Raw genomic sequence first — 22,257 nt, forward strand, 5'->3', positions numbered from 1 at the left:
TGTGAACCCATATGCACCCAGTTGTACAGAGTAATGGAGAGAGTAGAGGTTGGAGAGAGGAGAACTTTTCTGATGAAAACAATGGGCTTTTCTTTTTGGGTGTCTGTTATAGTTTGGGTGTTGAATGGCCCCCAAAGGTCTTATCTACTTAAGGCTTGTTGCCCAGTGTGGAGATACTGCCAGATTCTTTGGTCACTTGGCAGCTGGGGGTGAGATGCTCTCAAAGGGGATTGTAGAACCCGGGCCTCATCCCACTCTCATTTTTCTTTTTTTCACCATCTTTCTGACTCATGAGGTGAGTAGTTTACCTTCCCCACCGTTGGCTGTCAGGGCCCCAACCAGAGGGCAAAAGCAATGGGCCTGTCTGGGTTTGGACTGGAATCTCCAGAACTATGAGATAAAGAAACTTTTAAGAGTTTACCTCAGGGCTGGGAAGGTGGCTCAGCAGTAGAGTGCTTGCCTTGCATGCATGAGGCCCTGGGTTCGATTCCTTAGTACCACATAAGCAGAAGAAAGCTGGAGGTGGCACTGTGGCTCAAGTGGTAAAGTGCTAGCCTTGAGCTGAAAAGCTCAGGGACAGCACCTAGATCCAGAGTTTAGGCTCCATGACTAACAACAACAACAAAAAGTTTACCTCAAGCCTGGCATTGGTGGCTCACAGCTGAGAACTGAGGATTGTAGTTTGAAGCCAGCCCAGGCAGGAAAGTCTGTGAACCTCTTACCTCCAATGAACCACCAGAAAACCAGAAGTGGCCCTGTGGCTCAAAGTTGTAGAGCACTAACCTTGAGCAAAAGAAGCTCAGGGACAATGCCCAGACCCTGAATTCAAGCCCCAGGACTGGCAAAAACCAAACAAAACCTTCAGCATTGTACTGTAGCCATTTTCTTTTTTCCCTCAGTATTGAGTTTGAACTCACAGTCTAATGCTCTCTTGATTTGTTTGCTTAATTGGTGCTCTACAACTTTTTTTTGATCAGTCATGGGGCTTGAACTCTGAGCCTAGGCACTGTCCCTGAGCTCTTCAGCTCAAGGCAAGTACTATACCACTTGAGCCACAGAGCCACTTCCATTTTTCTGGTAGTTTATTGGAGATAAGGTCTCATGTACTTTCCTTGTCCTGGCTGGCTTTGAACTGTGATCCTCAGATCTCAGCCTCCTGAGTAGCTAGGATTACAGGTGTGAACCATCGGTGCCCGGCTTTCTACAACTTCTTTAGCCATGATTCCAGGCCAGCTTTTTGTTGGCTATTGTGAAGATGGAATCTTATGGAATTTTCTTCCACAGCTGTCTTTGAACTACAGTCTTTTAGATTTTAGCCTCTTGAGAAGCTAGGATTACAGACATGAATCACCAGTGCCTAGACTGATTTTTTTTTTTTTTCCGTCCGGTTGTAGGGCCTGAACTCTGGGCCTGGGCGCTGTCCCTCAGCTCTTCAGCTCAAGGCTAGTGATCTACCTACCACGTGAGCCACAGCGCCACTTCCAGCTTTTTTCTTTTTGCTTATGTGGTGCTGAGGAATGGAACCCAGGGCCTCATGCATGCGAGGCAAGTGCTCTACCACTGAGCCACCTTCCCAGCCCCTAGACTGATATTTTTATATTACCATTCTTTTTCTTTTTTGGTACTTGGTCTTGGGGGCTTGACCTCAGGGCCTGGGTGCTGTCCCTGTCTACCACTACTAGAGCCAAAGCTCTACTTGCAACTTTTTTGGTGGTTAATTGAAGACAGTCTCATGGGCTTTCCTGCCTGGGCTGGCTTTGACTGCAGTTCTCAGATCTCAGCCTCCTAAGGAGCTAGGATGACAGGGGTGAGCCACTGGTGCCTGGTTACATAACCATTCTTTATGCAGTCAGTCTACAATAGCAGATTCTAGAGTGAGAATGCTGGAAAGGAGTAGGCCTAGAACCACCTCTCGTTTGCCTTTTGCTCTTATACTTTCTAGAATGCAAGCATCTTTTGTGTAAAAGGTGTTTGAGGCTTTTTTTTTTTTAAATGACATTCTTTCCACATTCTGTCTCCAACTCTTTCCTTGACTTTCCTTACCTCACCTAATACCTGTCCTAAGCTTGCCAGTGGTATCTTTGGCATGAGTTAGCATTGCACGTAGAGTAGATTTAGTATTTTATTTTTTCTTCTCAAATCATTGAAAATAAGGCTACCATCTAGACATTGAAGATACTTGATAAAGAAATTTCCACATACTATGGTAATGTATTTGTTTCTTTTTCTGTTAACTAAATTCAGATTCTTAAAGTATTTCTTGTTGATTATTTAGTTGCTTATTGCTGTGGAACAAACCGCTCAACTACTTAGTAGTATAAAACAAGAAACATCTTACATTCACAGTTAATGTGGAAGAAATTTCATTAAGATATGGCTTATTGCTGGCCCCTGGTGGCTCATGCCTGTAATCCTAGCTACTCTGGAGCCTGAGATTTTAGGATCATGATTCAAAGCCAGCCGGGGAGAAAACCAGAAGTGGTGCTGTGGTTCAAGTGGTAGAGTGCTACCCCTGAGCTGAAGAGCTGAGAGACTGGGCCCAGGCCTAGAGTTGTGGAACTGATAAAAAGAAAGATATGGCTTATCTCTATTCTACCAAGACTAGACCCTCAGTTGAAGGGGACCCTGAAATTGAGTGGGTAGAATTTTTGTTGTTGTTGTTGTTGCTTTTGTTTTGGGTACTGGTACTGGGGGGTCTTGGCCTGGGCACCATCCCTGAGTTTTTATGCTCTGTCACTTGAGCTACACCTCTACCTCTAACTTTTTGGGTGATTAATTGGACATAGGAGTCACATGAACTTTCCTGCTCAGGTTGGCTTTGAACCTTGATCCTCATATTTCAGCCTCCTCAGTACCTAGGGTTACAGGCAGAAATCAGAAGAGCTCTGCTCTAAGGTCATGTTTTTAAACCACCACAGTAATAACTCTGGGTTTATAGAATCTAACCTGGTATTTTATTCTGTGGCCTGTGTACTCTAGTTAGCTTATCTATAAGATAAGCTAACTAGATGATAATGTCCTGACATGATTAGGCCTCTTATGACCTAGTTCCTTTACTTTAAAAAAAAATTATTTTTTTGGTACCAGTCCAGGGACTTGAACTTGGCCTGGGCACTGGCCCTGAACTTTTTTGCTCAAGGCTTACACTACCACAGCTCCACTTCTGGGTTTTTGGTCATAGTTAATTTTAGAGATAGAGTCCCATGGACTTTCTCACCAGACTAGCTTTCAGTCAGAACTCTCAGATCTCAGTCTTTTTTTTTTTTTTTTGGGTCCGGTCATGGGGCCTGAACTCTGGGCCTGGGCGCTGTCCCTCAGCGCCACTTCCAGCTTTTTTCTTTTTGCTTATGTGGTGCTGAGGAATCGAACCCAGGGCCTCGAGCATGCAAGGCAAGCGCTCTACCACTGAGCCACCTTCCCAGCCCCATGGGGCTTGAATTCTAAGGCTGGGTGCTGTCCCTGAGCTCTTTAGCTCAAAGCAAGCACTCTGTCACTTGAGCCACAGCACCACTTACGGTTTTCTGGTGGCTAATTGGAGATAAGAGTCTCTTGGACTGCCCTGCCTGAGCTGGCTGTAAACTGTGATCCTCAATCTCTGCCTCTTGAGTAGCTACGATTACAGGCACGAGCCACCGGCGCCTGGATCCATGAGCTTTTTACTTTGTTCAAGGCTAGTAGTGTTCTTCCACTTCTGGCATTTTTAGTAGTTTATTGGAGATGAGTCTCCCAGTTTCCTGTTCTAACTGACTGAACCACAATCCTCAGATCTCAGCCAACTGAGTAGCTGGGATTATTACAGGCATGAGCCACTGGCATCTGGCTCAGACTGCCTGCCTGCCTGCCTGCCTGCCTGCCTGCCTTCCTTCCTTCCTTCCCTTTCTTTCTCTCTTTCTTTCTTTCGCCAGTCCTGGGCTTGAACTCTTGGCCTGGGCGCTGTCCTTCCACTCTTCAACTCAAGGCTAGCACTCTATCACTTGAGCCATAGCGCCGCTTCTAGCTATTTCTGCTTATGTGGTGCCGAGGAATTGAACCCAGGGCTTCATGCATGCCAGGCAAGCACTGTACCACTGAGCCACCTTCCTGGCCCTCAGACTACTTTCTTAAAAGGCAATGTGATGAAATATGAGCCTCGTGTGTGAGAGAAAAATGAGACATAGAATCAACAGATTTTAGCTGGGCACTTGTTACTCATACCTGTAATCCTAGTTACTCAGAAGGCTGAGATCTGAGGATCACAGTTTGAAGACATCCCAGGTAGGAAAGGCAGGAAAAGTCCATAAGATTCTTATCTCCAATTAACCACCAGAAAACCAGAAGTGGAGCTATTGCTCTAAGTGGTAGAGCGCTAGCTAGCCCTGAGCAATAAAACTCAGGGACAGACCCTGAGTTCAAGCACCATGACCTAATAAAAATAAAAAATAAGGACTGGGCCAGGTACTGGGGGCTCACTCTTGTTAATCCTAGCTCAAGGAGGTTGAGATCTGAGGATCAAAGTTCAAAGCCAGCCCAGGCAGGAAAGTCCAGGAGACACTATCTCCAATAAACCACTAGAAAACCGAAAGTGGAGCTGTGGTTCGAGTTGACAGAGTGCTAGCCTTGAGCTGAAGGACAGTGTCCAAACCCAGAGTTCAAGCCCCATGACCAGCCAAAAAAAAGGAGGGCGGGGGCTGGGAATGTGGCTTAGTGGTAGAGTTACTTGCCTAGCATGCGTGAAGCCCTGGGTTTGATTCCTCAGTACCACATAAACAGTAAAAGCCAAAAGTGGCACTGTGGCCTGAGTTCAAGGTCCAGGACCAGCAAAAATAATAAAAAATAAAAAAGTTGCCGGGCACTGGTGGCTCACGCCTGTAATCCTAGCTACTCAGGAGGCTAAGATCTGAGGATCGCAGTTCAAAGCCCGGGCAAGAAAGTCCATGAAACTCTTATCTCCAGTAAACCACCAGAAAACCGGAAGTGGTGCTGTGGCTCAAGTGGTAGAGCGCTAGCCTTGAGCTGAAGAGCTCCGGGACAGCATCCAGGCCCAGAGTTCAAGCCCCATGACCGACCCAAAAAAAAAAAAAAAACCAAACTAAAAAACCCAAAAAGATGAGTCTGAGGTTGAAGAAAAGTCTAGATGTTTATGAGATAGAGTTGACAAAGTATGGAGCAAACTTGGTGACTGTAGCCCACACCTATAATCCTAGCTACTCAGGGGGCTGAGATCTGAGGATCACAGACTTTGTTCATAGCTAGGTGCCACTGGCTCACACTTCTAATCCTAGCGCCAAGGGTGGGGGGAGGTGAGATCGCATGGTTTGAAGCCAGCCTGCGCTGAAAAGTCTCTGTGAGACTCTTACCTCCCAGAAAACTGGAAGTGGTGTTGTGGCTTAAATAGTAGAGTGCTAGCCTTGAGCACACAGAGAGAGGCTCAGGGACAGCGTCCAGGCCTTGGGTTCAAATTCCAGGATGGACAAAAAAAAAAGTCTCATAGACTTCATTGCCTGGGCTGGCTTCAAGCCGCCATCCTCAGATCTCAGCCTTCTGAGTAGCTATGATTGTAGGTATGAGCCACCAGCACCCAGCTTTGTATTCTTACTTTAAAATTGAGTTCCTTGTGTTATGTCTTATGCTCCTGTATCTTCATTCCTTTTAGTTTATATTCTTTTGTGTTGGTTTTTCTGTTCTTGTGTTAGTGCTTTACATGTGTTCCTTTGAATTACTGTGACTTTGTAGCATACCTGTGTATTCACTAAATGTCTACTTTTGAAATAATTTTAAATTTGTAAGAAAATTATAAAAAGTTATGCCTTAGCCAGATACTGACGACTTAAACCTAGATTTTGGCTACTAAGCAGGCTGAGATCCGAGAATTGCAGTTCAAAGCCAGGCTTGGTATAGACAAGTTTGAGACTTTTTTTTTTTTTTTTTTTTTGCCTGTCTGGGGCTTGGACTCTGGGCCTGGGAGCTGCCCTTGAGCTCTTCAGCTGAAGGCTAGAGCTTTACCACTTGAGCCACATCTCTACTTCTGACCTTTTTTGCTTATGTGGTGCTGAGGAATCGAACCCAGAGCCTCATGCATGCAAGGCAAACACTCTACCACTGAGCCACTTTCCCATCCCCAAGTTTGAGACTCTTATCTCCAATTAACTACCAAAAAGCTGGAACTGAAAGGTGTGGCTGAGGTATCAGAGCTGTGAAGAAAAATCTGAGTAAGTGCATGAGGCCCTGAGTTCAGGCTGCCACACTGTACACACACACACACACACACACACACACACACACACACACACACACACACACACACACACACACACACACACACACACACACACACACACACACACACACACACACACACACACACACACACACACACAGAGCGGTTATATCTTTCTAGCTAATTTACACACACACACACAGCTGCTGTCTCTCTTTCTAGCTAATTCTCAGATTGTTAAACATTTTCCTTCCCTGGGGGAAGGAGGAGTTGGGGTGTTGGGGAGGGAAGGGATGGTAGGGGAAAAACAAAGGAGGGGGTAATGATGCTCAATAGGAAATGTAGTCATTACCTTACTCGTGTAACTGTAACAACTCTGTACATTATCTTTACAGTAATATATATATATATATAACATTTTTCTTCCCTAAAGCATTGGCCATAGCCTCCAGTGTTGTTTTTTATTTTTGTCCTTTTGGTGGTACTGGATTTTAATCAGGGCATTATGCTCACTGGTCTTGTTTGCTTAGCCATGAATCCAGTTCTCTGTGTTTTTTTTGTTTTTGTTTTTTTGTTTTTGAAGACAGTCATGTACCCTCACTGGCTTTGCACCTCAAACCTCTTGATCTTATTCTCTTGAATAGCTAGGATTATAAACATGAGCCACTAGTACCTGGCTTCCAGTACTGATAAATAGTAGTATAGGTTTACTATTTCTTACCTGAAGTGTTTGGGACCCATTTAAGATTTTAGAATTTGGGGCTGGGGGTTTAGCCCAGCGGAAGGGCGCCCGCCCAGCGCGTGCAAGGCCCTGGGTTTGGTCCTCAGCCCTGGGAAAAGAAAAAAAAAAGATTTTAGAATTTTCAGATTTGTGGGCTGGGATATGGCTTAGTGGTAGAATGCTTGCCTAGCATGCATAAAGCCCAGGGTTTGATTCCTTAGTACCACATACACAGAAAAAGCCAGAAGTGGTGCTGTGGCTCAAGTGGTAGAATGCTAGCTTGAGCAAAAGAAGCTCAGAGACAGTGCCCCAGGACTGGCCAAAAAAGTGTTTCAGATTTGGGAATATTTGCCCAGACTTTATTTGGTGAACATCCCTAATATAAAAATATATATCTGAAATACTCTGAAACTTGCTTAAAAATTTTTTTTGAATGACCCATTTGAGATTTTGGATTTTTTTTTTTGTTTTTGTTTTTTTTTTCGGTCTTGGGGCTTGATTGAATTCAGGGCCTGGGGCTGGGGCTCTGGCTGTCCCTGAGCTCCTTTGCTCAAGGCTAACACTCTACCACTTTGAGTCACAGCATCACAGTTTTCTGTTGGTTAATTGGAGAGTCTCAGGGACTTCCCTGTCCAGGCTGGATTCAAACTGTGATCCTTAGATCTCAGCCTCCGGAGTAGCTAGGATTACAGGTGTGAGCCACTGGCACTTGGCTTGGATCTTTTTGATTAGGGGTGCCAACCTGCACTGGTAAGAGGCAGACCTGACTTGTTCTAAAATGAGTCCAAAATTTCTTCTTTTGTTGTAGTTTTTGCTGAAAGTTGTGTTTTAGTCTGTGACTTTTTTCAGACCAAGAGAGTGTTGTCACACCCTAGTTTGCTAACAAATTTTTATTCCTTAGAAACGAAGCATGGCAGAGAAAGAGAGCAGAGAAAGAGACATGCCACAGGGAAGATGGCAATTTAGCCTGTATCTCTGGCATTTTGAGCAAGGCTTTAGCTGTTTTCCCAGCTGAAATAGTAACTAGTTTTGTAAAGTTCTGTTTCTGTAATGAATGAAATAATTATCTGCCATCAAAAATGAAATTAAACTTTGTATCTCTGAAGTACAAAAGAATTGGAAGATAGCCACTTATTGTTACAATTTGGCTTCATAAATGTTTTCTAAGATTTGGAAAACCAGTCCATGTGTTCAGGAGGTGGTTTGTTAAGGATTAGAAAAGATTTGTGGGCATATATCTCTTTTAGGGAAGAGACTGAATTCTGTTTACAAGAGTTAATATGTAGTTGCCAGGCGCTGGTGGCTCACGCCTGTAATCCTAGCTACTCAGGAGGCTGAGATCTGAGGATCGCGGTTCAAAGCCAGCCCGGGCAGGAAAGACTGTGAGACTCCTATCTCCAATAAACCACCAGAAAACCGGAAGTGGCGCTGTAGCTCAAGTGGTAGAGCGCTTGCCTTGAGCTGAAGAGCTGAGGGACAGCGCCCAGGCCCAGAGTTCAAGCCCCACGACCGACAAAAAAAAAAAAAAAAAAAAAAAAAAAGAGTTAATATGTAGTTAATCTTAAACTGGTAAATCTGTTATCTCCTCATATAGGAGGTAATTAAGTGTATTGGTTACTTTTCCTGTTACTTTGACAAAATACCTGATGGAGTTTATAGGACAAATTGTTTTTGTTGCTGAGTTTCAGAGGGTTCTCGTCCTCATAATATGTGTGATGGCAGGAGTGTGTGTCAGAGGAGGTTCTTCATGGTAGACAGGATATAGAGAAAGAAAGGAATGAGTCAGGGAAAAGATGCCCCTAAAGACCCACCTTCCTGTGACCCATTCCTCCAGGGAAGGCCCCAGCTCCTAATGTTGCAGAACTTCCCAAAATAGTGTCCAGTGGGGACCAAACTTTTAAAACATGAGTCTTTGGGTAGGATTTCAGATTGAATTTATTTTATTTTTTAATATATATTGTTTATTGTAAAGATAATGTACAGAGGGGTTACAGTTACATGAGCAAGGTAATGAGTCCATTTCCTATTGAGCATAAAGACTATAAACATATATGTCTAATGTATGTATATGTATATAGTCGGTTGTGTGGCTTGAACTCAGATCCTGGGCACTGTCCCTAAGCTCTTTTGCATAAGGCTAGTACTATTCTACTTTGAGCCACACTGCCACTTATGATTTTCTTGTAGGTAACTGGAGATGGACTTTCCTTGCTGGGCTCTTGAGTAGCTAGGATTACAGGCATGAATCACCAGTACCTAGCATAAGGAATATTTAAGTTTTGAATCACCAGTACCTAGCATAAGGAATATTTAAGTTTGTATCTTCAATGATTTATAATTTACAGCTCTTCTGTTATTACTATTTTTTTGTCCAAGACCAGGGCTTGAACTTGGTATCTGATATCTGATGCTTTTACTCATTGGCTAATACTTTTTAACACCTAAGCCATTCCTCTGATCCCTACACACCTCTTCTAAATATGGAGAGAGAGAGAGAGAGAGAGAGAGAGAGTGTGTGTGTGTACACTGAGGCTTGAACTCAGGGCATGGGTATTTTCTCTTAGCCTTTTCTTTTCTCTCAAGGCTGGCTTTCTACCACTTGAGCCATAGCTCCATTTCCAGGTTTATTGGAAATAAGCATGTCACTGCCTGGCCTGGCTTCAAACCACAATAATCAGGTCTCAGCCTCCTAAGTAGTTGGGATGATAGGTGTGAGACACTGGCACCCAGTTTTGGTTGTTGTTTAATTAGAACTAGTTTTTAAGTACTAGGCATGCTGGCCCATACTTATAATCTCAGCACTCTAAAAGTTGAGCTGGAAGATTGTCAGTTTTCTTTAATTGTGAAAATACTGTACAGAGGGGTTACAATTAACATGGGCAAGATAATGAGTACATTTCTTATCAAGCATTGACACCTCCTCCTTTGTTTCCTGTTCCCATCCCTTCCCATCCTCCCCCTGCCCCTGCACCCAATCCTCTCCCCCCCCAGATTGTCAGTTTTTGAGACCAATCTGGGCTACATAGTGAAACTCTTTAAAAAAAAAAAAAATTTTTTTGGGGGGGAGGCGAGGGAGGGAGGGAGACAAGACTCCTCTCCCCCAAAATTAATGTGAAACCAAAAATGGAGCAAATTTCTTTTCTTTTTCTTTTTTTTTTGGGGGGGGGGGGTCCGGTCGTGGGGCCTGAACTCTGGGCCTAGGCACTGTCCCTCAGCTCTTCAGCTCAAGGCTAGCGCTCTACCACTTGAGCCACAGCACCATTTCCGGCTTTTTTCTTTTTGCTTATGTGGTGCTGAGGAATCAAACCCAGGGCCTCAGGCATGCAAGGCAAGCGCTCTACCACTGAGCCACCTTCCCAGCCCATGGAGCAAAGTTCTTTCAACATCATAGTGATAAAAAGAAATTAGTAAATTCTCTGAATTTCTCATTTAGCCCCTGAATCATCTCATGAGCAAAGACATAGAGTCAGGCTTTACAGGTTGTGGTGAGGATTAGATGTGCAGGTGTAGTTGGTAACATGTAGGGAAGTTATACTCTGTGACCAGAAGGCAGTCCTATTTCTATTTTATGGGAATGCCACAGATTCTAAATACAGACGCTCCTCAATTTACCATGGGTCTGTGTCCTGGTAACCTGGTCTGGTCTAAAGTTGAAAATACCATACTTAATACCCATTTTTATAAATGACCAACTGTCATAGCTTAGCCTAGTTTTCCTTACATGTGGTCTGAATATTTACATTAGCCTTCAGTCTGTCAAAATCACATAATACAAGCCTACTTGTGGGCTATTTATATAATAACTCTACCTAAAAACTGGCACCATAGTATACTGTAGAATCTTGATTGCTTACTCTCATCTAAATGGCCAACGGTGTGCACTGAGAGAGTCAGAAAAACGTAATTCAAACTTAAAAGTACAGTTTCTACTGAATGTTTGGCTTTAGCACCAATACATAAAGTCAAAAAATCATGAACTCTAGGGACTGTGGCTCTACATTATATCTGACTACCCAGTTAAACTGCTAGCAACATTTGGTCTTTTTCTTGTTACATTTTCTTTGTTTTCCTCATAAATTTATATTATGTGGATAAAGTTCCTTTGCACTGCTGGATATACTGTAAGATTAAGATTAAATAAAGCCTTAATCTTTTGTTTCTTCTGCTAGAACCTCTTAAAACTTGGCAAGTACTTCATGTTCTCTCATTTCCTTGTCTTTGTGTACATTACATTGTAGCACACCTCACATGGAGATGGGAGGCAAGAAGTTACCTCCCGTACTGGGCGCTCTGGAGCAAGGTGTAGAAACTCAATAGCTTCCTGTGCAGATGAGCAACCTCACATCGGAAACTACAGACTGTTGAAAACAATCGGCAAGGGGAATTTTGCAAAAGTGAAATTGGCAAGACACATCCTTACAGGCAGAGAGGTAATACCTGTGCTTATTTTTGTTGTGCTGGAAGAAGAAAGTGCATGTATTGGGGATTTTTAAAAATTAATTTCCTTTTTTAAAAAAGAACATATCTTTGTTATACAGTGGGGTCTCATTGTGACATTTATATACACACACATATACGTATACAATATATCCTGATCAGCCTCCCTTATCACACTTCCTTAAAACAATTTTCTTAGATATCATTCGTTCGTTCGTTCGTCCGTCCTTCCTTCCTTCCTTCCTTCCTTCCTTCCTTCCTTCCTTCCTTCCTTCCTTCCTTCCTTCCTTCCTTCCTTCCTCCCTCCCTCCCCTTTCTCTCCTTTCTCTCCTTTCTCTCTCTCTCTCTCTCTCTCTCTCTCTCTCTCTTTTCTTTCTTGTGTCTGTCATGGAGCTTGATCTCAGGGCCTTGTGCGTGACCCCTGAACTTTTTTGCTCAAGGTTTAGCACTCTACCACTTTGAGCCATAGCTCCACTTCTTGTTTTGGGGTGGTTAATTAGAGAAGAATCTCATGGACTTTACTACCTGGGCTAGTTTAAAACCCTGGTTCTCAGATCTCAGCCTCCTGGGTAGCTAGGATTACATATGTAAGCCACCAGTGCCAGGCTTTCTTCTGTTGTTGTTGGCTTTTTGTTCTCCCCCTCCTGCTCCCCCACCAGTCCTGGGGTTCAAACTCAGGGCCTGGGCACTGTCCTTTGCCACAGCACCATTTCTGGCTTTTTTTGCTTATGTGGTTGGTACTAAGGAATTGAACCCAGGGCTTTGTGCATTCTAGGCAAGTACTCTACCACTAAGCCACATTCCTAGCCTCTGCCCTGCATTCTGTCCCTCAGCTCTTCAGCTCAAGACTAGCACTCTACCACTTGAGTCATAGCACCACTTCCAGATTTTTGGTGGCTTATTGGGAGATCAGAGTCTCATGAACTTTTCTGCCAGGCTGGCTTTGAACCGCAATCTGCAGATCTTAGCCTCCTGAGTAGCTAGGATTACAGGTGTGAGCCACCAGTGTCCAGCTCTGTTCTGTTTTTATACATGTAAATAAACTTCTATCATATTATTCATCCCTCTCACTACTGTCCATCTTCCCATCCAAACCTGTTTTATTTTCTTGTCATTCTTTTTTTTTTTCTTTCTGTGTATTGTATCAAGGGATTTCACTGTAGTATTACTACTTTGGATATATGTTACTTGTGAATTCTTGGGCTTCTCATTATATCATATTGGAATTGTCTTGTCTCCCTCCAGTAGCTATAAAACTATATGGTAGTTGCCAGGCACTGGTGGTTCATGCCTGTAATCCTAGATACTTAGGAGACAGATCAAGAAAAATAAATAGTTTGAGACCCCCATCTTTATCAGTAAAATTCTGGCACAATAGTTCTTGCCTATCATCTTAGCCACACAAAAAGTATATATAGGAGAAAGCAAATAGGAGAATTGCTGTTCAGGCCAGTCTAGGACTAAAAGTGAGACTCCATCTCAAAAATACCAAAAGAGGCCAGGTGTTGGTGGCTCACGCTTGTAAACGTAGCTACTCAGGAGGCTGAGATCACAGGATCGTATTTCAAAGCCAGCCTGGGCAGGAAAGTCTTGAGACCCTTATCTCCAATTAACCACCAGAAAACCGGAAGTGGCACTGTGGCTTAAGTGGTAAGAGTGCTCACTTGGAGCTGAAATGTTCAGGGACAGTACCCAGGCCCAGAGTTCAAGCCCCACAGCCAACAAAAAAACAACAAAAAAAACTCAAAGAGCGGGTGCTAGTGGCTCAGGCCTGTAATCCTAGCTATTCAAGAGGTTTAGACCTGAGGATCGTGGTTTGAAGCCAGCCTGGGCAAGGAACTCCAGAAGACTCTTTTTTTTTTTGTTTTGTTTTGTTTTTGGGGGTCCAGTTGCGGGGCTTAAACTCTGGGCCTGGGCGCTGTCCCTCAGCTCTTCAGCTCAAGGCTAGCGCTCTACCATTTGAGCCACAGCGCCACATGCATGCAAGGCAAGCACTCTACCACTGAGCACCTTCCCAACCCCTCCGTGAGACTCTTATCTCCAGTTAACAGCTAGAAATCTGGAAGTGGAGCTGTGGCTCCAATTAGTACAGCACTATCCTTGAGCAATAGGGTTCAGGCACAGTGTCCAGGCCCTGAGTTCAAGCCCCACCACCAATGATGACAACAACAATAAAATGAAAAAGGATTAGGTAGTACTTGTCTAGCAAGCATGAGGCCTTGAGTTCAACTCTAGCACCACCAAAACAAAATGTAGAAAAAAAAATATTAAATGACTATCATAATAATATTGCTGCTTTTTTTGTGCTATTCCTGCAGTTTCCTCAAGGCTAGCTAGCATACTTGAGCCCCTTTGGCTTTTTTTTTTTTTTGCCAGAGCTGGGACTTGAACTCAGGGTCTGGACACTGTCACTGAGCTTCTTTTGCTCAAGGCTCTAGCACTCTTACCACTTGAGCCACAGCGCCACTATTTATGAGGAATCAAATCCAGGGCTTCATGCATATTAGGCAAGCATGCTACTACTAAGCCACTTTCCCCGACTCCTCTCTGGCTTTTTAGATCAATTGGATATAATAGTCTCATTTGTTTTCCTGTTGGGATTGGCTTTAAACTGTGATTCTCAGATCTCAGTTTGCTAAGTAGCCACTGGTGCCTAACTTTGAAGACGTGTGTGTGTGTGTGTGTGTGTGTGTGTGTGTGTGCGCTCGCGCGTGTGTGCGTGCGTGCGCGCGCGCGCTTGAACTCAGCAATCTACAAGTAGAGCAAGAGCTCTACTTCTAGCCAGGCGCTGGTGACTCACACCTGTAATCCTAGCTACTCAGGAGGCTGAGATCTGAGAATCGCAGTTCAAAGCCAGCCAAAGCCAGCCCTGGAAGGAAAGTCTATGAGACTCTTTATCTTTATCTCCAATAAATCACTCAGAAAACCAGAAGTGGTGCTGTGGCTCAAGTGGTAGAGCACTCTCCTTGAGCTGAAGAGCTGAGGGACAGTGCACAGGCCCAGAGTTCAAGCCCACGACTGACCAAGAAATGAAAAGAGCTCTACTTCTGGATTTTTTTGGTGGTTAATTGGTGGTAAGCATCTCACAGACTTTCCTGCCCAAGCTGGCTTTGAACCATACTCCTAAAATCTCAGCCTCCTGGGTAGCTGGGATTACAGGCATGAGCCATTAGTGCCTATCTGAATTTCTTGTCTCTCTCTCTCTCTCTCTTCTCTCTTTCTTCTCTTTTTCTCTTTTTCTTTCTCCCCTCCCCTTCTCCTCCCCTCTCTGCCCTCTCCCTCTCTCTCCCATTCTCCCTTTCTCTCTCCCCCTCTCCCTTCCCCCTCCCTCTCTCTCCCCTCTCGTCCTTTCCTTTCCCTTCTCTCCCTATTCCCCCCCCCCCCCTTTCTCTTTTTTTGGTCAGTGATGGGCCTGGGTGCTGTCCTTCAGCTCTTCAACTCAAGGCTAGCACTCTTCCACTTGAGCCACAGCACCACTTCCAGCTTTTTCTGCTTATGTGGTGCTGAGGAATTGAACCCAGGGCCTCATGCCTGCGAGGCAAGCGCTCTACCACTGAGCCACCTTCCCAGCGCCCCCCATCTCCTTCCTTCCTTCCTTCCTTCCTTCCTTCTCTTCCTTCCTTCTTCTTCTTCCTTCCTTCTTTCCTTCCTTCTTCTTCTCTTCTCCCTCCTCCCTCTCTATCTCTCCCTTCCTTCCTCTTCTTTCCTCTCCCCTCCCTCCCTCCCTCCTCTCTCTTCTCCCGCTCCCTTCCTCCCTCCTTCCTTCCTTCTTCTTCCTTCCTTCCTTCCTTCCTTCCTCCTTCCTTCCTTCCTTCCTTCCTTCCTCCCTTCCTCCCCTCCCCTCCCTCTCTTTCTCTCTCTTTCTCTTCCTTCCTTCCTTTCTTTCTTTCTTTCTTTCTTCCTTTCTTTCTTTCTTTCTTTCTTTCTTTCTTTCTTTCTTTCTTTCTTTCTTTCTTTCTTTCTTTCTTTCTTTCTTTCTTTCTTTCTTTCTTTCTTTCTTTCTTTCCTGGGGCTTGAATTCAGGGGCTGGGCACTGCCTCTGAGCTACATTCTACCACTTGCTCAAGGCTGCACTCTACCACTTGAGCTACAGTACCACTCTGGCTTTTTCTGTTATATGGTACCCAGGGCTTCATGCATGCTAGGCAAGCACTCTACCACTAAGCCACATTTCCAACCTGAAGTTTCTTATTATTTGACTTTCATACAGATTTCTTTTGGAAGTCTGGTATTGTTAAAATAGTCTTTTTAAAATAATTTTTTATTGTGATTAAGTGATTACACATATTTCACAAATTCACAGTATTGTGAGATAGTGATACTTAAAGTCAGAAACACATTCTAATCTTCAAGAGGCACATTGTCATTATAGTGGCCTATAAAGCTTGTGAATTCTATGAGCTTTGATAATAGAGCTATTTCTTTCATATTGGGTGATATGTACATTTCTTTACTTTTGCTGCCCTTGAGTTGCTTAGTTTGTTTCATCATTATCCAGTGCAGCTGATGGGCCCCTCTGTTGTATGTTTTCCTGTTTCCCTCTGATTCTGTGTCCTCCTCCTAGTTTCCCTCAGATGTGCGCATATATGTATGTATGTATATACATACATATGTGTGTGTGTGTGTGTGTGTGTGTGTGTGTATATATATATATTACACCATACAAATGGTCAACAGCATGAGGTCATTTAGTAATGATATGACAAGATGAGTGGAGGTCCTTTGTAAAATGGAGTCTTAAAAAGCTGGTTTGAGGGGCTGGGAAGGTGGCTCAGTGGTAGAGCGCTTGCATTGCATCCCTGAGGCCCTGGGTTCGATTCCTCAGCACCACATAAGCAAAAAGAAAGAAGCTGGAAGTGGCGCTGTGGCTCAAGTGGTAGAGCACTAGCCTTGAGCTTAAGAGCTGAGGGACAGCGCCCAGGCCCAGAGTTCAGGCCCCACGACTGGACCAAAAAAAAAAGGTGTGTTTTGTTCCCATGCAAAGGATGTTGGCCTCCAAGTTTGCCTTCTGAAAGTTGTTGGACCCTAGATTTCTGTCTAGCTTTCTTTTCTAGGAACATTGGTTTGTCCAGGCAAGATTCTTTTTTTTATTTTTTATTGTGAGAATACCGTACAGAGGAGTTACAATTACATGGGCAAGATAACGAGTACAGGCAAGATTCTTTACTTCTTTTTTTTTTTTTTTTTTGGGTCCGGTCGTGGGGCCTGAACTCTGGGCCTGGGCGCTGTCCCTCAGCTCTTCAGCTCAAGGCTAGCGCTCTACCACTTGAGCCACAGCACCACTTCTGGCTTTTTTCTTTTTGCTTATGTGGTGCTGAGGAATCGAACCCAGGGCCTCATGCATGCAAGGCAAACGCTCTACCACTGATCCACCTTCCCAGCCCCAAGATTCTTTACTTCTGCCTGGTTGTAGGAGTAGGAGGCAACTTGTTGTCCTAGTCCTTGTTGGCAGTTGTCAGTTTCCTTTTCCATCTCATGATATACTCCTGTTGCCTGGTTGGCCCATCGTTCTTGAGTCCAAAGCTGTATCTATATTCACAGAGTAAGTGTCTATGTTTCTGTCCTACTAGGAGTCAGTGGTTATTGATGGGGTTAGTGCTGTGTATATTCTGCGTGACTTTGACTTGTGATTAGCCTAGCAGTCTAGTCTTCTTTGTACTTGAAGCCTCTGAATCAGGAGTTCTAAGTAATACTAGACAGATCACTTTGTCTCTGTGTAGTTTTCTCCGTTCCACTGTCAAAAATTATTGACACATTTTTCTCATTGTGGTCTTCTCAACTTACGTTTTCAAACTTGTGTCTGGTTAGTCATTCTTTCACATTTTCGTTGGAAGTGTCCTGTTCTCTTTTTTTCTGTGATCTGTCCCTACACATAGAGGACTGCAAAAGCAAGCTGAAGGATTTGGACTTGAACTACATACATTCTTAGGTCCTAATTCTGAAGAAAAAAAAAATTGTTTTTCTTTTTGTGCCAGTTCTGGAGCTTGAATTCAGAGCTTTGTACTCTTGCCTGGCTTTTTTTTTTTTGCTTAAAACTGGCATTCTAAAGGCAGGGAAGGTGGCTCAGTAATGGAGTGCTTGCCTCGCATGCATGAGGTTCTGGGTTAGATTCCTCAGCACCACATAAACAGAAAAAGCTAGAAGTGGCACTGTGGCTCAAGTGGTAGAGCGCTAGCCTTGAGCTGAAGAGCTGAGGAACAGTGCTCAGGCCCAGAGTTCAAGTCCCATGACCCCCCCTCCCCCAAGGACAAAAAAAAGACAAATGGTTTATAATAATTTTAACTTTATTCCCCCTCATCTTAGTGCTTTTTCAGCTTGAACTCTGAGCCTGGGAGCCATTCCTGAGGTCAGTTCTCTACCACATTGCTTCCAGTTTTTTTGTGGTTAATTGGAGATTGAGAGTCTCACAGACTTTCCTACGGACTGGCTTTAAACCACAATCCTCAGATCTCAACTTCCTAAGTAGCTAGGATTATGCTGCCACCCTGCTTACAAGGTTTTTTTTTTTTTTTTGGTGGGGGGGTGGTTGGCTGTGGACTTGAACTCAAGGCCTGGGCTCTGTCCCTGAGCTCTTTTGCTCAAGGATAGTGCTCTTCCACTTTGAGCCAGAGTGCCTGGTTTTCTGGTAGTTATTAATTAGAGATGAGTTTCATGGATCTTTCCTGCCCAGGCTGGCATTGAACCATGATCCCCAGATCTCAGCCTCCTGAATAGCTAGGATTAGTGGTGTGAGCCACCAGCACTGGCTAAAAGTACTTTTTTTTGGGGGGGGGGGGGTCAGTATTGGGCTTTCACTCTGGGCTTGGGCACTGTTCCTCAGCTCTTCAGCTCAAGGTGAGTGCTCTACCACTTGAGCCACAGTGCCACTTCCCGTTTTCTGGTGGTTTATTGGAGATAATCTTGCAAACTTTCTGGCCTGAGCCGACTTTGAACTGCGATTCTCAGATCTCAGCCTCCTGAGTAGCTAGGATTACAAGCATGAGCCACCACCACCTGGCTGAGTACATTTTTTTGTTTGTTTGTTTTTTTATTGTGAAAATACCATACAGAGGGCTTATAATTACATGGGCAAGGTAATGAGTACATTTCTTATCAAGCATTGTTGCCTCCTCCTTTGTTTCTCCTTACCATCCCTTCCTATCTTCCCCTCCCCACAACCCCTCCCTCCCAAGAATACATTTCTTATTGGACAGTGTTAGCCCTTCTATCACATCATTCTTTCCCAGTTTTTTCTTCCCATTCCCACCTACAAGTAGTATACTTCATTTTCAACATAATGTCTAGTGATACCACTGCTGCATTTGTTCACCTTTTGTTGGAATTAATATCTTTCAACTATAGAACTAGAATCCTAACTTTACATTTTTTTTTAACCTACATACAAATTCATTCTTCCCTTCTCCAATTCTTATTTGTCTCATGCTGAGGATATGGTACCGGTACTGGTACCGGCCTGACCTGGGTGTCAGAATCATATGTGCCTTGCCGCAGCATTTCCTTTTTCTAGTTCCTCTTGGGGTACATCCATAGGCAATCAGTAACTTGAGTGGGTAGAAGCATTAACCTAAATCAGGGAGATGTTTTTGTTTTCTTTTCTAAAAACATTGTTAATAGCCATAGTTAGGCCATTCCCAAAATATGCTATGGAAAGACTCCCTGGATGTTTCTGCAGCTCAGTTATGGGTCTTCAGAGTCAAATTTATTTGTCCTCTGATACTATTTTTACTCTCACTAATTGAAAGTGGAATTTCCAGAGGTCATGCATTCTGTAGGGTAACAAAAGCAGAAGCACATAAGAAAATTTCAAGAAGAAGCTTGACATTGGTGGCACATGCCCAAGATCTTAGCCACTCACAATCTAAAGATCATGGTTTAAAGCTAGCCGGCAGAAGAATTGAGCAAAATGCCAGAAGTAAAGGTGCAGCTCAAGTTCGTTGATTGCCGCTCTTGAGGGAAAAAGCTAAGCAAAAATTCAAGATCCTAAATTCAGTCCCATTCAAAAAATTATTTTTTTCTTCAGAAAAAGGGGAAAATAAATGAAGAGGATACATGAGGATGGATATGGCTAAAGCACTTTATTTGCACATATGAAAAGAAAACATGAAACCTGTTGGAATTGTTTTAGAAGGTGGGAGGGGGGTTGGTTTAAGGGGAGAATGCATGTATGAATGTATGGAAATATCAAAATGAACCAGCGTATGCAAGTAATGTATGCTGATAAAAACTTAAACTTAATTTCTTATGCATTATCTTGTAATAGGTTTGTTGCTGTTTTGAAATAAGTTCTTAATCTTTAGAGAAAAAATTGCAAGTGGTGGTGCTAGAGATCAAATCAAGGATCTTACCCATGATAATCACATGCTGTGCTACTGGACTGTATAGAAATCTTTTCTTTCTGTCCTCCCTCCCTCCCTCCCTCCCTTCCTTATTTGTTTCTTTGGGTTTTTTTTTCTTTCTTTTCTTTTTTTTCTTTTTTTTATTTTTGGGTCCAGTCATGGGGCCTGAACTCTGGGCCTGGACACTGTCCCTCAGCTCTTCAGCTCAAGGCTAGTGCTCTACCACTTGAGCCACAGCACCACTTCCGGCTTTTTTCTTTTTACTTATGTGGTGCTGAGGAATTGAACCCAGGGCCTCAGATATGCAAGGCAAGCGCTCTACCACTGAGCCACCTTCCCAGCCCTCTTTGTTTTTGAGGGACGGTGATCAGGGGCTTGAACTCTAGGCCTGGGTCCTATCCCTGGGCTCCTTTTGCCTCCAGGCTAGCACTCTACTACTTATTTGAGCCAAGCACCACTTCTGGCTTTTTATATGATTAATTGGAGGTAAGAGTCTCACAGATCTTCCTGTCTGGGCTGGCTTTTTTTTTGGTCATGGGGCTTGAACTCAGCCTGGGCGTTGTCCCTGAGCTCTGCCACTTGAGCCACAGCAGCACTTCTGGTTTTCTGGTGGTTTATTGGAAATAAGAGTCTCATGGACGTTCCTGCCCAGGCTGGCTTTGAACTGTGATCCTCAGATCTCAGCCTTCTGAGTAGCTAGGATTATAGGCATGAGCCACTGGTACCAGGCTCTGGTGTTGTATAAGTGTTTTCATAGAAATGTTTTGAAGGGGTTTTAGAAAAGATTATTTCCCTTATCAATATAACGAATACCAAATGCTATAATACTTGTACTTACATAAAGCATGTATTATCACCTACACACTTTTATGATGTTAAGATTATTAGCTGTAATCGAGCTTTTATGGTCAAGATGTGCTTGTTTGTCAGCTTTTTAGTATTATAGTACTTTACATGTGGGTTACCAGTTAGTCTGTAGTTAAATTCTGAAAATTTATGAATATTAATTTGATATTAATTTGTTTTTTTCTAGGTTGCAATAAAAATAATAGATAAAACTCAGTTGAATCCAACAAGTCTGCAAAAGGTAAGATTGGTCTAAAATTTGGTAAGATAAGAAATAAATTTCAGTATTAATTGCTATTTAGTTGGTTCCTTAAATATCTTACCTATTATTCATTATGTTTAGTACAGTAAGCTTCCTATTTAATTGAAATTAGCATACTGAGTGTACTGGTACAATGAAATAACCTTGGAGTCTGAAATAACCTCGGAGTGGAGAAATCCACAGAGGCATGGTCAAAAGTGACAAAGGAGGGCTGGGAAGGTGGCTCAGTGGTAGAGCGCTTGCCTTGCATGCTCGAGGCCCTGGGTTCAATTCCTCAGCACCACATAAGCAAAAAAAGAAAAAAGCTGGAAGTGGCGCTCTGGCTCAAGTGGTAGAGCACTAGCCTTGAGCTGAAGAGCTGAGGGACAGCGCCCAGGCCCAGAGTTCAGGCCCCACAATCGGACCCCCCAAAAAAAAAAGTGACAAAGGAGTCTTTATTATAGCCAGCCAGAGACTGACCTGTCCTGGGCTAAGGTGTCTCAGAACGAAGAGCAGTAGCAACCTCCAATGGGGTGTTTCTGAAGGCAGTAACCACACATAGGTGGCAGTTTCACAAGCAAGCAGGCTGATTTACAGAAGCTCAAAAAAGATCATTAGGGGAGGGGATATTCTTCAGCTGCTGGACAATAAAGATGGTCAGGCAGACAGCATTCAGCTAATGCAGCTGGGAGCTAGAGATTTGGGACTGGAGGTGGAGGTCAACAAGAAACAGAAAATGGGGTTCTTTTTTTTTTTTTTTTTTTTTTTTTTGAGTCCAGTCGTGGGGCCTGAACTCTGGGCCTGGGCACTATCCCTCAGCTCTTCAGCTCAAGGCTAGCATTCTACCACCTGAGCCACAGCACCACTTCTGGCTTTTTTCTTTTTGCTTATGTGGTGCTGAGGAATCGAACCCAGGGCCTCAGGCATGCAAGGCAAGTGCTCTACCACTGAGCCACCTTCCCAGCCCGAAAACGGGGTTCTTACAATATGACTGTAGTCCCAGCCATTGGGAGGTAGAGATTAGTCAGTCTGAAATTCAGCATGGTTTCTGCCTCAGAACACAAAAAAGAATGAAGTTTAAATTGAGTATTTTATAAAATTACTTAGATTCTTTTTATATCCCCTTTATCATAACAATAAAAAAATTAATAATTAGATTGTCTTCACTTGAAGGTAATTATAAATTTAGATGTTTTAGTAGCACAAACTGAACTTCAAACTGAACTTTTTTGGGGGAAGGAGGGGTCCAGTCGTGGGGCCTGAACTCTGGGCCTGTGCGCTGTTCCTCAGCTCTTCAGCTCAAGGCTAGCGCTCTACCATTTGAGCCATAGCGCCACTTCTGGCTTTTTTCTTTTTGCTTATATGGTGCTGAGGAATCGAACCCAGGGCCTCAGGCATGCAAGGCAAGCGCTCTACCACTGAGCCACCTTCCCAGCCCCAAACTGAACTTTTTTTTGTTTTTGTTTTTTTCTAGTAATTG

General features: G+C 43.7%; 1 protein-coding gene across 4 annotated transcripts in view; it reads left to right on the top strand.

The window, feature by feature from the left end:
- The window catches only part of Mark3 (microtubule affinity regulating kinase 3), a 91,158-nt gene that overhangs the window by 10,123 nt on the left and 58,778 nt on the right, over positions 1–22,257 (top strand). For all 4 annotated transcript variants that reach the window (XM_042696853.1, XM_042696850.1, XM_042696852.1 and 1 more), the window contains exons 2-3: positions 11,156–11,347; positions 20,724–20,777. In XM_042696853.1, coding sequence (XP_042552787.1) covers positions 11,156–11,347; positions 20,724–20,777 — 246 coding nt within the window. The remainder of the gene's footprint in view (positions 1–11,155; positions 11,348–20,723; positions 20,778–22,257) is intronic.

The sequence above is a fragment of the Dipodomys spectabilis genome, unplaced genomic scaffold, assembly GCF_019054845.1.
Source record: "Dipodomys spectabilis isolate Male_0828 unplaced genomic scaffold, ASM1905484v1 ptg000212l, whole genome shotgun sequence".
In the NCBI taxonomy this organism is placed as follows: domain Eukaryota; kingdom Metazoa; phylum Chordata; class Mammalia; order Rodentia; family Heteromyidae; genus Dipodomys; species Dipodomys spectabilis.